Raw genomic sequence first — 14,357 nt, 5'->3', positions numbered from 1 at the left:
TGACCCTTAGGTGTCACTCTTCTAGCAGCAAGCAGCTGAAACCTCCAAAAGACTTGGCTCTTGAGAATGCTCTTCTCATACTAGCAGAGGTAAACATACAGCTGTATATCTGCCTTACCTGAATTTCTGTATTGTTAAACTGTATTCTGCAGATTTTGACTTTATGCCCTTTCCCTCAGTACCTTCTAAGACAAGACATTTTGACTTGACAAGGTAGAATGTGTAGGTTTTATGTCCCAATGCAAAACTGTGGCTTCAAAACATACCAGTGGCTAGAAAATACCTAACTAAGGAGCATTTCATTAGATAAGGGTCTGCACCTGAATCATTATCATCACCTGGAAGACAGTTTCCCCTCCCGTCTCTGCACCCCAGGGAGGAGTTTGGATCACAAAACTTGGAAGATCACACAACCTCTTTCATAAGCATGGTATTTAACTACCAGCATACATGGTCATTCCTGCAGACACTGAGAAAATTCATACGTGACCTGTGCATTTTATTCTTCAAAAGAGAGCAGCCAATGGACTGAGAGAAGTATTGAGACTCTACTCTTGATACTTATTAGAAGAGTTTTTAATCACTTATGACAACCAGAATGTTCATCATCTGTCTTGAGAATGAAATCTCATGCTTTGACAGCAGTAAACTTTCTTACAGATTGCTTTCTGCTATGCTTGCAGAATTATAGTAGGGTATGATGGAATGAAGTGTTTGGGGCTTCAAAGGAAGACTGCCATGACTTTCTTCATTTAAGACAAAAGAAGTGTAAAACTCCCATATCTCTATCATACCTGGGCTGAACCCCCAGAAAACAGGCAGACAAACTGTAGATGTAATTTCTCTGTGAATTATGAAGACATGAGGTCATGAAGCTCTGGTTTTTCCCATCCACTCACAGCAGTTCTGATGCCTCTCTAACACAAAGGTTAAGGCCAAAAGCTTTTTCCTCCAAAGAAGGCCACAAAGAGGGACATAAATTTGCATTTAAATATAAAATTTAGAGCATTTACTCATCACAAATAAAATAACTATCTGATTATATGACAGGGATTATGAGTTTAATAATCTTTGCTTTTCCTCTGCATGACATATATATATAAGGGAGTACTGCATTCTTAAGGGAAAACCAAGAGGGAACTTCAGCTGATTTATTTGTGTATTATAATTCCAACACTCAGCAGTGAGTTTTTAAAAGGCAGCAGTCCCTGGGAAAAGAGTTCAGCACACAACTTGTCTGACCTAGCATGCTCTACTACCTCATTCCTGAAATCTTGGCATTTATGATCCCCGTTCATCAGAAACACCATAAATGAAATAGTTTAGCATGTTCTTTTGCTGCCATATTTTCTGTCCTCTAGAGGGAGATCAGAAATGCTGGACTTTATTTATTTCTCAGGATCAGAAAGGAAAATATATCCTAGTATTGGACACAATGTTCAAAGTAATGAGATTAATAAAGTTGAGGGCTTTTTGTAACAGCATGAAAAATTCTGTATTTAAACATATCATTCCCACCACACAGAATAACATGCCTTTTGTTCAGAGATTTACCATGTTTAATTAGTAATTTTTTCAGTATCTTAATAATGTATTCAGTTAAATAAAGTAATAAACAAAAGTGTTCAAAGTGAGGCAATACTGTCTTTATGTTATTTTTAAATTGTGATCAGATATCTGTGGGACATGGAAAACTGAAAAAAAATACATAATCTTTGCTTCTCTAGCAAAATTTTAGTGCCAAATTCTGCTCTCAGGTAAATTTCTATAAAGCATTGTTCCTAACAGCATCACAGTACAAGGGCATGTTCATGGGTTTAAAAAGTGCCAAAGGTCAGTAGTTGTTCTCGTACCATAAAGGCTCAGCACATGCCGAGTGGAGCCTGGTGCCTGACTCGCATCACCCCGCTGCCTTACAACATGCAGCCACAGCATCATTCCTCTCCAACAAACTGATTTGATTTAAACAGATAATAATTTGGCTAATTTTTTTTTTTTTTTTTTTTTAATTCAATTTGCCTACTTCAACAAATGAGAGCACAATTTGGCTGCTTTCTCAGGGAAAAGGAAGCCAACCAAACATGACTTTCACCAGGCCTCAGTTTTTGGCCCCAGATTTCAACATACACTATTACAGCAATCAAAAGAACCATAGAAATTACTTATTTTACTGTTCCTTAACACATATCACACAGTCCTGCAGCAAGCAGAATCACAGATGAACCTCAGAACATACAGAGAGCACAACTACTACACTGGACATGAAAAGGAAATTTTATTAAACATGTTTACATAACATGAGTTGGAAATTCATTTAAAAGCACAGGGGAGTGTTAAGACAAGTGGTCAAAATAGAAAGATACTATCGAATTATAGCTAGTTGGTTTTTGGCCACTAAGACAGAACAGGATCTAGTAGTAGTGCACCAATGCTTGAGTTCTTCCTGCTCAGCAGGTCGAGCAGTAACCAATCTGTGCCCTATGGAAAGATGGGCAGAATAATTCCCATGTGTTGAGTAATAATAAATAGTTCACTTGGTGCAGGCAGTATGTCTATGAATTAAAACCTAGTGTGTACACAGTTTCTACATGTGTTACAGCCCCACAGTAGGAATCTACACCAAAATAGTTATTAGAAGGAATTTGGTCCGTACTACATCACGTTTTCCATAGGGTAAAAAATAAAGTCCATCTATAGACATTTAGCACCAGACCCACAGACCTAGCCTGGCTAAAACCTGCAAAATGTCTATAAGAAAAATGGATGGCTTAGATTTCTTGGTTACTTCAGTATAGTAATTACGAGCAAACTGTACAAGTACATGCAACATACAAGCTGGCCTATGTGGAACTAACATACATTATTAAATAACCTTTTTCATCTCTTTTTACAAAACGTGCATGCAGCTTTGAACAGTTCCAAGTCATGCTGCTCTATTTGTGTGATCACAAAATTGAATGGCCTGTAAAAGGAGGGGAAACATATCAATGCACCTGCAGGAATCTGCAGTTCTTCGCACATTTACAGAATATCACAAGGGATTTCAAGGCCAAGAAGAACTCAAATGAATAAAAAGCAAATTGAAATTTGATTTTTTTTTCTCCAAAAAGTAAGATATCTTGCGTTAAAAAATCAAGCCTTGTGCTTGCATCAATCTCAAAGAAATGTAAACTAAAATTTGATAAAAACATTAGTAAGTGCAGAATATTTCAACTGGAATTTCCAGTGAAACATTGAACAACTCATACCATGCTCTATCCAGGGCAGACAGGTGCGTCTGAAGTGACACACATCAGAGAAGCCTGGGTACAGCTGAAAGTGTCATATGCTCAATTCATTCCTGGTCAACATTTTGGGAAGTCAAATATACATTTATACACAGAAACATAAGTATTTCCTCTCCATTTCTAGGAGGAAAATTGCATTACCAGTAACATATTCAATGTCAAAATTAAGACTAAAGCTGCATTATACCAGTCCCCAGCAGTAGTTGCAGAATTCTTCAAAATTCTTCCATGCAAAACATCATAAACAGAAAAGTTATTTTATATATATATAATGCAAACATATCTGCTTTTTACAAAGAAAAAGTGGCACTGTGATGATTTTTATTTTTAAGAATATAACTTAGATTGGTCATTTGTTCCGGGTTCCCACGTGAAAGACTTGTAAGTACCAGAACTGAGAAACGATTTAAACTCGCTGTAATTGTAACTGTGGCTGTTGAACACTTTAACGATGCTTACAGAGATATACTTCAGCCCTTTTTTGTTTGGTTTAGAAAAAGAAAGGAAGGGTCTCTGTTAGCATTGTGAGGACTTCTACAAAACTAGCAGAATCACGTGGCAAAAAACTTGTGGAAGTGACAAGTACAGAAAAACTGCTGAAACACCAGGAAGGTAACACTGCTTGAGGGCTCTCTCAAAATGTGAAAAATACAACATTGTTAACAGAGTGAGAGCTTCCAGTTTGGGTCATCTTTGACTTAGGTCGAATCTAAAGGTCCCTCTCTTTTTTCTTTTTCCTTTCCTTTTGTTTTTTTTTTTGTTTTGTTTTGTTTTGTTTTTTTTTTTGTTTTTTTTTTGTTTTTTTTTTTTAATTTTTTTAAATCATTATAAGCATCAGTGATAGCTGCTAATACATTAGCTGTATGTGATATACCTTTGTTCTGTCAATTTAAGCCATCTTTCAACAGACAGACATATGTTTGAATAACTACTACAAGCAAAAACGGAAGTGATTGTCTCTCTCCAACAGTGTTTCTTGATCATGTGAATATCTGGTTCCAATTGTTATCCTGGGTGATGTTTTGGATAGACAGCACCTGCTACTATGATCTAATGCAGGGAGGCCCAGTTGAACTTTCCAGAGATGACTGGGAAGCCCTACGTGTCAGGGGAGTCAATGTTGGATCCACTAGCGATGAAGGTGGAAATAATTTATACCAGCCTATTACCACACTGGACAGATCCAGTTCCTCCAGAAGGATCTGGGCAACTCCCATGAAGCATTTGTGGTCCATTCGGCCATAGTCTCCCCAAACTATTACCTGGAAGAACACAAAATAAAGGTCCCCAAATCCATGTTTATGCAGTCACTCTTGCTATTATATGTGTTAGCATAAGGAAAATGTTGTTCTCAAGAGTGAGTGACAGCTTCTCTTTTATGGGAAAACCTCATGGCAAGACAAGAGCAAAGTCAACAACAGAGAAATGTTTAATGCAACAAGACATTTTGCAAGTGTGAAACCACAAGCCACAAGGATGTGTTTAATGGTATTTATAAAATTAAATGCTTAGTGAGTTGGAATGGATGTACACATAATGGTTAAATTTAAGTAAACACGCAAGTGGTTCCCCAAATGTCAGCCTAAAATGGGATTAAGAAGAAACTGACCTGAAGGACTTTACCCTGTGGACTTTCCTCAAAAACCAGTGTCTGTTGGTACAGAGGATCAAGCGTCTTCCTTGCAATTCTTGTCTTCTTCTTAGCTATACATGCTCCATTTTCCAGTAAATACACTTTGACATACGGAGCTGCAAACAGAACATCAAGAATGTTATGTTTGGACTTACAGTGCACATCTGAAATGGAGGACAAATGCCTTAAAAGGAAGCAGAGTAGAAAGAAAATGACACACGTTATTTTCATTTTATCTTTGCAATTGTATAATCTGCTGCATACAATTATATTCATAAAACAGATAACACAGCCACCAGAAATCAATTTGATTTTTATAAACTTTGAATGTTAATGATCTAAGATGTTACTAACAACAATTATACTTCATGTCTGTCATTCTAAAAACATTTTATTTTCCCAGGAATTAGCTGTCACTGACAGCTATTCTGGAGTCTCTATAAATGCTTAGGGGTCAGAGATAGTTCAAAGAAAAAGGAATATTTAAAACTATGTCACTCCAATGACATAGACATGAATTGCTTTTTCATCTCTAGCTCCTAAGGAGATTGCAAAGTTCCATTTTCACTAAATGTTATATAAAGAACTGTTCCAGGTGTAACAATAAGCAGTGGTTGGGTATTGATTCTAAATCTCTTCTAATAATTGTTTCTATAAATAACTAGAACTTCAACAAATGTCCTTATAAAATGATAAAATTTAATTACAGTATACATTATGCAAATTATTGACACTGACAGTAACACTAGCAACAAGGTGCTGCCTTCTTGAAGCATTATTGTGTACAGTTTTTTCCATACCTGGGGTAGATTTGGAGCCAGGTTTTTGTGTGAGGCCACGGGCTCTAATGACTTCTACTTCTAACTGGCCTTTTTTATCCACCATTCCAATCTGGATGTCACCTGAGAGGGAGAAGAAAGAAGCCCACATTTTAGAGAAGCAGTACAGCACAGGAGATAAGGTACACGAGTAAGAAAGACTAGTTTGATATTATTCTTCTGCATTACTGAGCTTGTTGTGTCTCCTGATGATCCCTTTAGCTTCTCCATCTTTAATCAAGGACTAAATAACATATACTTAGGGAGCATGGTGCCCTCTCTTGGTATACAGTTCATACCAGCTAAAAAGAGGTATTTTTTCTTCAAAAGTCTCCACCAAGCACACAGGTGACAATTTTCCCATTTTTATCAATATTCCACACACGTTTTTGGTGTGACTAAAATGTCACAACACGTCAAAAAAAAGAAACTGCTTCATTTCTCAGTAGTCAAACTAGTTTCCTTGTCTGAGTTTTGACAAATGACATTTCCTGCAGAAAGGAAACTGCTTATTCTGAGACCAAGCACTATTCTGATCTAGACCAATAAAATACAAGGGCAGTAAACTGTGTGCTGATACTCAAAAAATTATATCTCTATGCTTTCATATAACAAGGAATCAGCTGAGTAGAAATCTAACTTAGATTAAAAGAGATGAAAATAGGCTATTTAGGATAAAAAATGCACAGTATGACATGAGCAGCTACATGACACTTGAGCAAATAAATGAACATCCATGAAACATATGAGTATGTATATATTTGATATGAAAGCTCTCATTGTCTAAAAAACCAAATTCACAAATAGATGAGCCTAAACTATAGAATTTGTAGTCTGGTTTTAGAGAAATAGCATTTTGAAATTAATTAGGTATGAGATTTTCATGTTTCTCTAGCAGCATATTATAGCAGTGTTGATACCTTGGTATGCGAGGCACGACAGAACAGCAACAAAGATTTTTTTTTTTTTCAATTAAACTTTGCTCGAATAAACACAGCCATTTTTTGCACTAAAATTAGGTCAGAGAAAAATTCCAACAAGTCTTTTTAAGAGCACATCTCTGTATTGCATATCCAAAATAAAACATGCAACAGTGAGCCAGAAGGGGGAGCGATAATCCAAACATTTTCAAATCATCACTAGTGAAAGAATACCACAGAGCAGGTCTTCTAAAAATTGTTTAAAAACATGGTTTTTGCTTTTTGGGGGCCAAAAAATGAGCCTATAGTAGATAAAGTTCTAAAAAAAGTCAGAATAAACGTTTTACTCAAGTTATCTGCAGAAAAATCTTTAGTCACAAAACAAGATTAAAATAAAGAAACAGCAGAAATGTAGACCATAATATGCATATCAATAAAGCCATTTATATATTTAGTGAAAAATAATCTCACTAATACATTTTCTTCCAAAATAATAATAAAAATGCTAATTTAATGATTTTGATGTTTATCAATGCTTTAGTAGCAGTCATTAGGATTTATACAGCAAGTTTTGCCTAGAGCATCCTCAGGGCATTCTGAAGATAGTCTGCCTTCTGCTCATGAGTTGGGAAGGGAATACTGTCTTTTGCAATTTTCTTTTCTGCTTCTCTCTCCTTTTTCAGATGTGTCTCAGTAGCCCTTACTAAAGCTGGTTTTCCTAAGAAAGTTGTATTGAAACATTGGCCATTTATAATTTCCAGCAGGAGAAGTATTATTACAATAGCAGATTAAGGACTCCTCAATTAGCATCCTAAAGCATGTCTAAGAACTGCCCATATATAAGCAAAAACCCCTGAAAAAACCCCAACAACAGATCTTTCAAAAGATACTTACACAGTTCTGCACTCTTGCACTCCTTACACAACTCATACTCTGTTCATAAAAAAGCTACAGCTAATGCTGCTAAAGGAAATTACAGAATGGTCTGGAAAATAGAGAAGATCACAGATAGCCCCCAGCAGCTGTTGTAGAAAAGGACTTTGTGTTTCTCATGACAAGCACTGGCTTTATCAGTGACTGATTATTGGGCATTGCAGCTGTTTCCAGAAGTTTCAGTTTCTGGAGTTAGATGAACTAAGCTTGGAAAAGTGCAGTTTGGCCAGAAACTCTCTGTCACATCCAGTATAATCTGTGTCAAGTAAATATGAACTTTAAACAGTTGAGCTTTTGCAGCGAGCTACGATTGGAGAAGCCACAATAATTTTGTGTGGGAAGTAAAACCCCTATCTTCAAATTGTAAATAAGATTAGTGAATACCTCCAATAGAGCAAATACTGTTTCTCATCCCACTTTGGATGCTGCCATGATAAGAATACTGGTGGCTGCAGATAGGACTTTCATGATGACAATGAAGGGAGATACTTGGTAAAAGTCCTTTTGGTGCTGTAGTCTGTCAGTGTGTGCATTAGTTGTCTTATTCATTTAACAGAGGAGAACATACAATCTTACCCATGGCAGGGGTTGCTAGTGTTTGTCGGCCTACTAACTGTGCAGGTCCCAGTCCATCGAGGAAATCACTGAACTGACTGTCAGCGCCCAGCCGCACTCCAGGAAATATCAAGCTGAAACAGAATAGAAGCTGGTTAAGCATAAGAACAGGATTAATTTCTGTTGTCCTACAGTATTTACCTCAAAAAGTACTACTGATACAAAGCAAGCAGCTCAGGATGCACAACCACAAGTCATTCTGCAGCATCAGGAATTCTGTGTTTCCCATGGACCCCAAAGCAGTGTAGAGAAATTCTGCACATCGACTTGAAGAAGTCCGTAAAATAGGTCTTGCTAAGGAGGTCTCCAGGAACAGTGAAGAGTCTGATAGGTAAATAGACTAAGAATGACCTTGAATAAGAAAACATTAAAAGCCTAATGAAATTTAATAGCCTATTCTTCATTAGAGAGTGTGTGATTTACATAGATCTAAACCCCATCTGCATCAGTTAGAACAAACAGGGGAAACAGATGTATACACTAAATCTGATTGCTGCAGCTGTTTAATGAAGCAGTAAACTGGCAGGTAGTAGCAGCAGTGGTGATTAGAGCTAAACCCAAGGCCACTCTCTAGCCAAAATATTCTGGCAGACAAATCTGGATCTACAGTTGCTACTCACCCCTCTCTCCTGATACCACAACACATCAGCACAACATATATGGAAACATTCAAGGCCAGGTTAGACAGGGCTTTGAGTAACCTGGTCTAGCTGAAGATAGCCCTGCCCAGGGCAGGGAATAAGACTAAATAACCTTTACAGGTCCCTTCCAACTCAAACTATTCTATGATGCTATGATGTGTACTTTGCCAAGCTGCTTTCTTATATTCCATAGTGTCCACTATATTTTTAAATAGATATACAATCTCCAAAAAATAAAAGAAAAACAAAAAAAAAGAGAGAGTGATCTGTGGTGGGAAAACCCAGCTTTGACTTCCTTATAACAATTATGAGAAATAAAAGAGCAGACTCTGAACAAAGTCTAGTCAACATATTACTCAGCAAGCCATTCACCATTCTTTATCTTCTCATTCCTCAAAGGAAATTCCCTATTAGACTGCAAAAATAATAAAAACCCTCCTAATAAAACCAAAAGCATCTAGTGTTAAAAGCTTTGATTTCTGCACACCAGGCTTGTGTGCTTCAGCCATTCAATTCACAGTTCTTTGCAAACCCAGTGGTTGCATAGAAAAAGTCCATCAAATGCTTATTGAACTCTATCAGGCTTGATGCTGTGACCACTCTCTGGGTGCGAGAAAAAACTTTTTCTAACATCTAACCTAAATCTACCCTGGTTCAGCTGCATGCCATTCCCTTGGCACAGCATTTTTCTTTAGAAAATTCTTTATTTGCCAAAAGGTAAGATTTTTCACAGGAATTTGGTTTTAAATTATTTTTTTTTCTTTTTTAATATGGTTTCTTTAGATAGAGGAGGAAAAGAATCTCAAGATCTCCAGTTCAACACCAAGATATGATCTTCTTTTCTCCCCAGAGCACCATACTTTCACTCACGCCTCTGCTATGAGAAGTTCCTTGCTTGTTTCATTGGCCTTTTTTCCCAAAATGTGTAATATTTTGCCACTGGTTGACTAAAAACATTAAAAATATTCACTTGAGAGCACACTTCTGGCTACACATATGATAATGAAGGTTGTAAGTACACATTCATCTTAATGTGTATTAATTCTAATTAATCAAACTCCAGTTAAGGGTCAAGCAAAAGAAAATGACACAGTACCTGGGGTGCAAGCAGGTACTTACTTCTCAAGCTTGCTTTCCTCACTGCCTTACTCAGAGGCTGATTCTCAAATCAGCAATTTATGGCTCTACCTTTCTGACCTCCAGATGCCTGCTCTGACCTCCAGAGCCAGACCTTGGCTGCCCCAGCCCTGCCAAAATTTACACACAATGAGGGTGGAACAGAGGATTAAGCTGCTCCACTGAAAATGTCCTCACCCTTTGCTGGGCTCCCACCTCTCGTCTCCACTGCTAACCAGGGAAACAGGCTCCCCCAGCTCCTCTCTAAAGGATCCATTTTATCACCTTTGTCACCAAAGTGAGTAACTGGTGCCCTACAGACTGACACTCCAGCATAGAGAAGGGAAGGAGGATGGCAGGGTGGAGTGTTGAAAGGCTAAAAGTAATGTCCTGACAAGGAGTCATACTGGGAAAACACTAGGATATTTTACTCTTGTCCCTCATTCTTCATCTGATCTTCATCTGCTTTGGTTTTAAATTCATCATGATGGAGCCCTTTGTTCTTACATGGCTCTTAAAATTCGTGGCATTATCACAGAACCATAGAATGGTTTGGGTTGGAAGGGACCTTAAAAATCATCAAGTTTTGATGGCTGTACCATGCACAATGACATCTTTCACTAGGTCAGGTAACTCAAAGCCCCATCTAATCTGGCCACGAACACTCCCAATGACAGGCCAATACACAATTTCTCTGGGCAACCTGTTCCAGTCTTGCAAAAAAATTAGGATGATGAGAAGATCCGATGATGGAGGCACCTTCACACAGATTCTTGCCATCAAAGCAGCCTTGGCTTTTTGTGCCTCATACAATATGCAGTAGCAATTGTGGTTACACAGTAAGCATATAAAAAGGTGAAGCCAAAGAAGTGCAAATCTCTCTTTTTTTTCCCCCAGGTCTATAAAGGTGCATTTGCCCACCCCCATTTTCCCCTTTATTTGGAGAGTCATCTTCTAAGAATTCCCTAGTAACCACTATGCCTCCACATGTGCAGTAGAGTCTCACTGAGAACTGTGAGGATGCTGGAATATTTCTGCACATTTTTGTGTCAGAACTGCCTTTGTTCTCCTTTTCCACATATCAAATTGTTCAGCAGTGAATGAAAACAGCTGCCCCATTCCCTAAAACTGTCTGTTCAGCTGATGGGGCAGCTGGGCTTTGGGTTTACAGCTCTTAATAAGAGACTTGGAATAACTCCAAATTAAACTTTGTATGTTGTATTCCTGAAGAGAGTTTCATATCACAGGGATTCACATACAATATCTGAAGTTTAACTCTGAGTTAATCCAAACTTATCTCAAAGAAAAAGTATCCCTGTGTTTTGTTTTGAATAATGCAGTCTTAATTTAGTTGTCTTTTAATGAACAAAATGCCTCACTGGATGACAAGGAAAATAATAATTCTTAAAGAAGTCCTGTCTCAATTTCAATTTCCATGAAATTTGTGTTATGTACCTAAAATAGTTCAGTTTTTCAAATGCTTCGAGAGGAAGAATCTTTACACAGGGCTATCTCCTTCAACTAGAGTTCGGGACATCCCATGCAATGGGAAAGAAAATTCTACTACATTAGAAACTTCTCCTACATCACAGATTTTTAATGCCACTTACTTGCCCTCAGAGCTATAGCTATTTATGCTGCCATCAGTGGATTCTCGACTTGGCTGTCGAACCATACGACTTCTCATCTCTGCTGCCATTCCTGTTTCTGTGCTTCTCTGTATCGTGCTCTTTAGCTTCTTGCTGCCAGCCTCTGAAAGCAGAGAAAAAGAAGCAACAGTTAGAATAACTTACAGAAAAGTCTTCCCTTGCAGTTTTTACCCGAGAACAGTGATCTGACTTGTCATTACTATTTACTAACATAAAAAGACTGTTCTGATTGAAGAAGCAATCTCTCTTCCTCAGCTGCAAACTGGAAATGACTTCTCTTTAAAAGGCTGCAACCTGAAGATCTTCATTAGGGCAAACTGTTAGAAATTAGATGTCTTGTTAATAGCCTTTACACAGTTGGAATGCAGACAGGTCGTGACACTGTCTACTAACCACATACTTGGAAATGTGCCTCTAGCCACCTTGCTAGGTTGGGTGACTGCAAAAGAAGATACAATTCTCACAGAAAGTACAAAAAAGGGAAAAATCCTTCATGCATGCCACAGAAAAATGTTAAATAATAAGATACTTAGTATCAAAAATATAATAATGTCTCTTGACCTGGCAAAATCTTACTTCTCCCCACAAAATGTCTTCAAAGTAAACAGTGAACTTTACAGAACATATGATCTCAGCAGTCCTGAAACAGAAATAACTCTTGGGGAATTTGTCTGGGAAACCACAGAATAGTTAAGCTGGACAGGACTACAGTGGAGCATCTGGTCCAAGCTCCCTGATTCCTAGAGCCCATTGCACAGGATTATGTCCAGACAGTTCTTGAATATCTCCAATACCAATACAAAATGTCCACAACCTCTCTGGACAGTCAGACTCCAGGCTTGCAACTGTAAGATTAGAAAGTAATGTAAATATTTTGAAATTGTTTAAAGACTTCATCCATTTGGTAAAGCTTCTATCCCAGTTCCTTTAAAATGCAATTTGATTTTCACCAGGAAATTTTCACGTATCCCTTGACCAAGAGGAGCTTCCAGTCCTTTGCAGGTTCTTTACGTGTTATGGCTGACCTAGAGTGAATTCTGCTGTCGCATGGCAGTAATCATACTTCTAGATGATGATAATTGTTCTCAGTGATCTTTAAATTTCTTCCACCAAAGCCTCCATGTGATGTAATAACATGTGTTGTCTTCAAACTCAGTGTCCTGGTCTTTTTCATTTAGGTCAAAATAGGTACCCAAAGTTCAATGGATAACACCACTTTCTCTCAGAAAGTTATAGATTTGACAAAGTACATGCTAAAACATTCTTCTGCATTTACCCCTTCATTTTAGTGCTCCTTTTTCACCTCTGGAAATTCTGCACGTTTTTCATGGTCTGCTCAGGGAATGAGCTGAAAATGCAAATTATTCCTTCCATCTCCACCTCCGGTGGAGACTGAATTGCTCTGAAAATTTTTTTCACCTTCCTGTTTCACAGACACATTGTTGAGTTTGAAATTGACATCTGGACAGATCTTATTCATCACAATAAAACTTAACACTTCTGTAGGCCACACACAGCCTGTCCATTCCCCAGGATGCTTAAACATGCTGCAGAGATCAGCTAACTCTTGCTCTTTGGATCTGCAGAGCTGGTGGAGGGAAGAAGAAATCATACCATACAACTATCAGAGTAACCTCTCTGAAGCTCTCAGGGAAACAGCAAACGTCGCCAAAGTGAAAGAATCAGTTTATTTGGCTTAGAGGAGACATGCCCACAGTGAAAGGGGCTCTTTCCCTCTTAAGCTTTTTGGACCAGGGCTGTTTAACTACACCCACTAAGCCACACCCAAATGCCTCTGAGTGGAAGAGATCAGCTACTTCCACAGATCCTGTCCTCCCTTCTGAAGCTCTGTAGTTCTCCTCTGGGCCACTGGAGCTCATCCACATTGCCAGTCCTTGGCCAGCTGAAAACACATTATCCAGTGCTGCTAAATATGAGGCAGAGCAGGGTAGGCAAGGTACACCAGGCACACCAGGTTCCACTCTTACACAGTGCAGGTGGCTGTGGAAGGGATTTGCTGGAGCTTCAGTGACTCTGTATGTAGGAGCTCAAACACAACATGTGGTCCTGAACTTTCTCTTTAAAAACTGAGGGTTCAGCATATCAATGCTAATAGGCAGGATGAGCCTCAAAAATAACTGAAAAAGCACCTAGGAAGTATAAGCCACCTACAGAGTTGCACTCCAAAGCAATATTTTCACATTTTCTGTAGTATGCATTTTCCACCTGTATTGTTTTCTCAATCTCACTCTATCTTTCTCTCTCTCTCTTGTCAGGACCTGTCTAAAAGTGTCTGTGTTTTGTCTGCTCCTACAGATCATGTGAGATTATGTGGTTTACCCCCTGCCTGCATTTCTGGAGCCAGCCGGATCAGGCAGCATGACCTGGATGATATAATAGGGTGGAGCCTGAAATGTGTTCAGCTGAGAAGGGCTGCTTGTGAGTGTTCAGGGCTCAGGAAAATACTCTAGAGGTAGCTACAAGACCATTATGGTCTTGGCACAAATTGCTAAAGACATGTTGTTCAGGACACCTGGACAACATGGTGGGTGCTGAAATTTGGCAACGAGAACTAGGCTGTTTGGACAGATAACAAATACAGTCATCGAAATAATCATTGTAAAAAAAACCCATTGACTAAATTACAAAAATTAATATTTTAGCTTTGAGCCACAGTAGATACTGAAAACAGCAGGTGGAAATTTTCTTGAAGAGTAATGTTACATTGTCATGGATAGCATTGGT

At 38.3% G+C, this 14,357-nt stretch overlaps 1 protein-coding gene across 9 annotated transcripts in view; it reads right to left on the bottom strand.

Annotated features, from left to right (window-relative positions):
* Window positions 1-1,141: 1,141 nt before the first annotated feature.
* RIMS1 (regulating synaptic membrane exocytosis 1) overlaps window positions 1,142-14,357 on the bottom strand; it is a 303,454-nt gene continuing 290,238 nt past the window's right edge. For 3 of the 9 annotated variants that reach the window (XM_056487165.1, XM_056487157.1, XM_056487158.1), the window contains 5 exons: window positions 11,574-11,715; window positions 8,168-8,280; window positions 5,721-5,822; window positions 4,897-5,036; window positions 1,142-4,549 (listed from right to left, as the gene is read on the bottom strand). In XM_056487165.1, the coding sequence (XP_056343140.1) occupies window positions 4,331-4,549; window positions 4,897-5,036; window positions 5,721-5,822; window positions 8,168-8,280; window positions 11,574-11,715 (716 nt within the window). In that variant the 3' untranslated portion in view covers window positions 1,142-4,330. Of the gene's footprint in view, window positions 4,550-4,896; window positions 5,037-5,720; window positions 5,823-8,167; window positions 8,281-11,573; window positions 11,716-11,823; window positions 11,913-14,357 lie in introns of those variants that run through there. The other 6 variants (XM_056487160.1, XM_056487159.1, XM_056487161.1 and 3 more) reach the window with 3 other exon arrangements.

The sequence above is a fragment of the Oenanthe melanoleuca genome, chromosome 3, assembly GCF_029582105.1.
Source record: "Oenanthe melanoleuca isolate GR-GAL-2019-014 chromosome 3, OMel1.0, whole genome shotgun sequence".
In the NCBI taxonomy this organism is placed as follows: Eukaryota; Metazoa; Chordata; class Aves; order Passeriformes; family Muscicapidae; genus Oenanthe; species Oenanthe melanoleuca.
The sequence above is the reverse complement of the archived record's forward strand: the minus strand, read 5'-3'. Positions and strand labels throughout refer to the sequence as shown.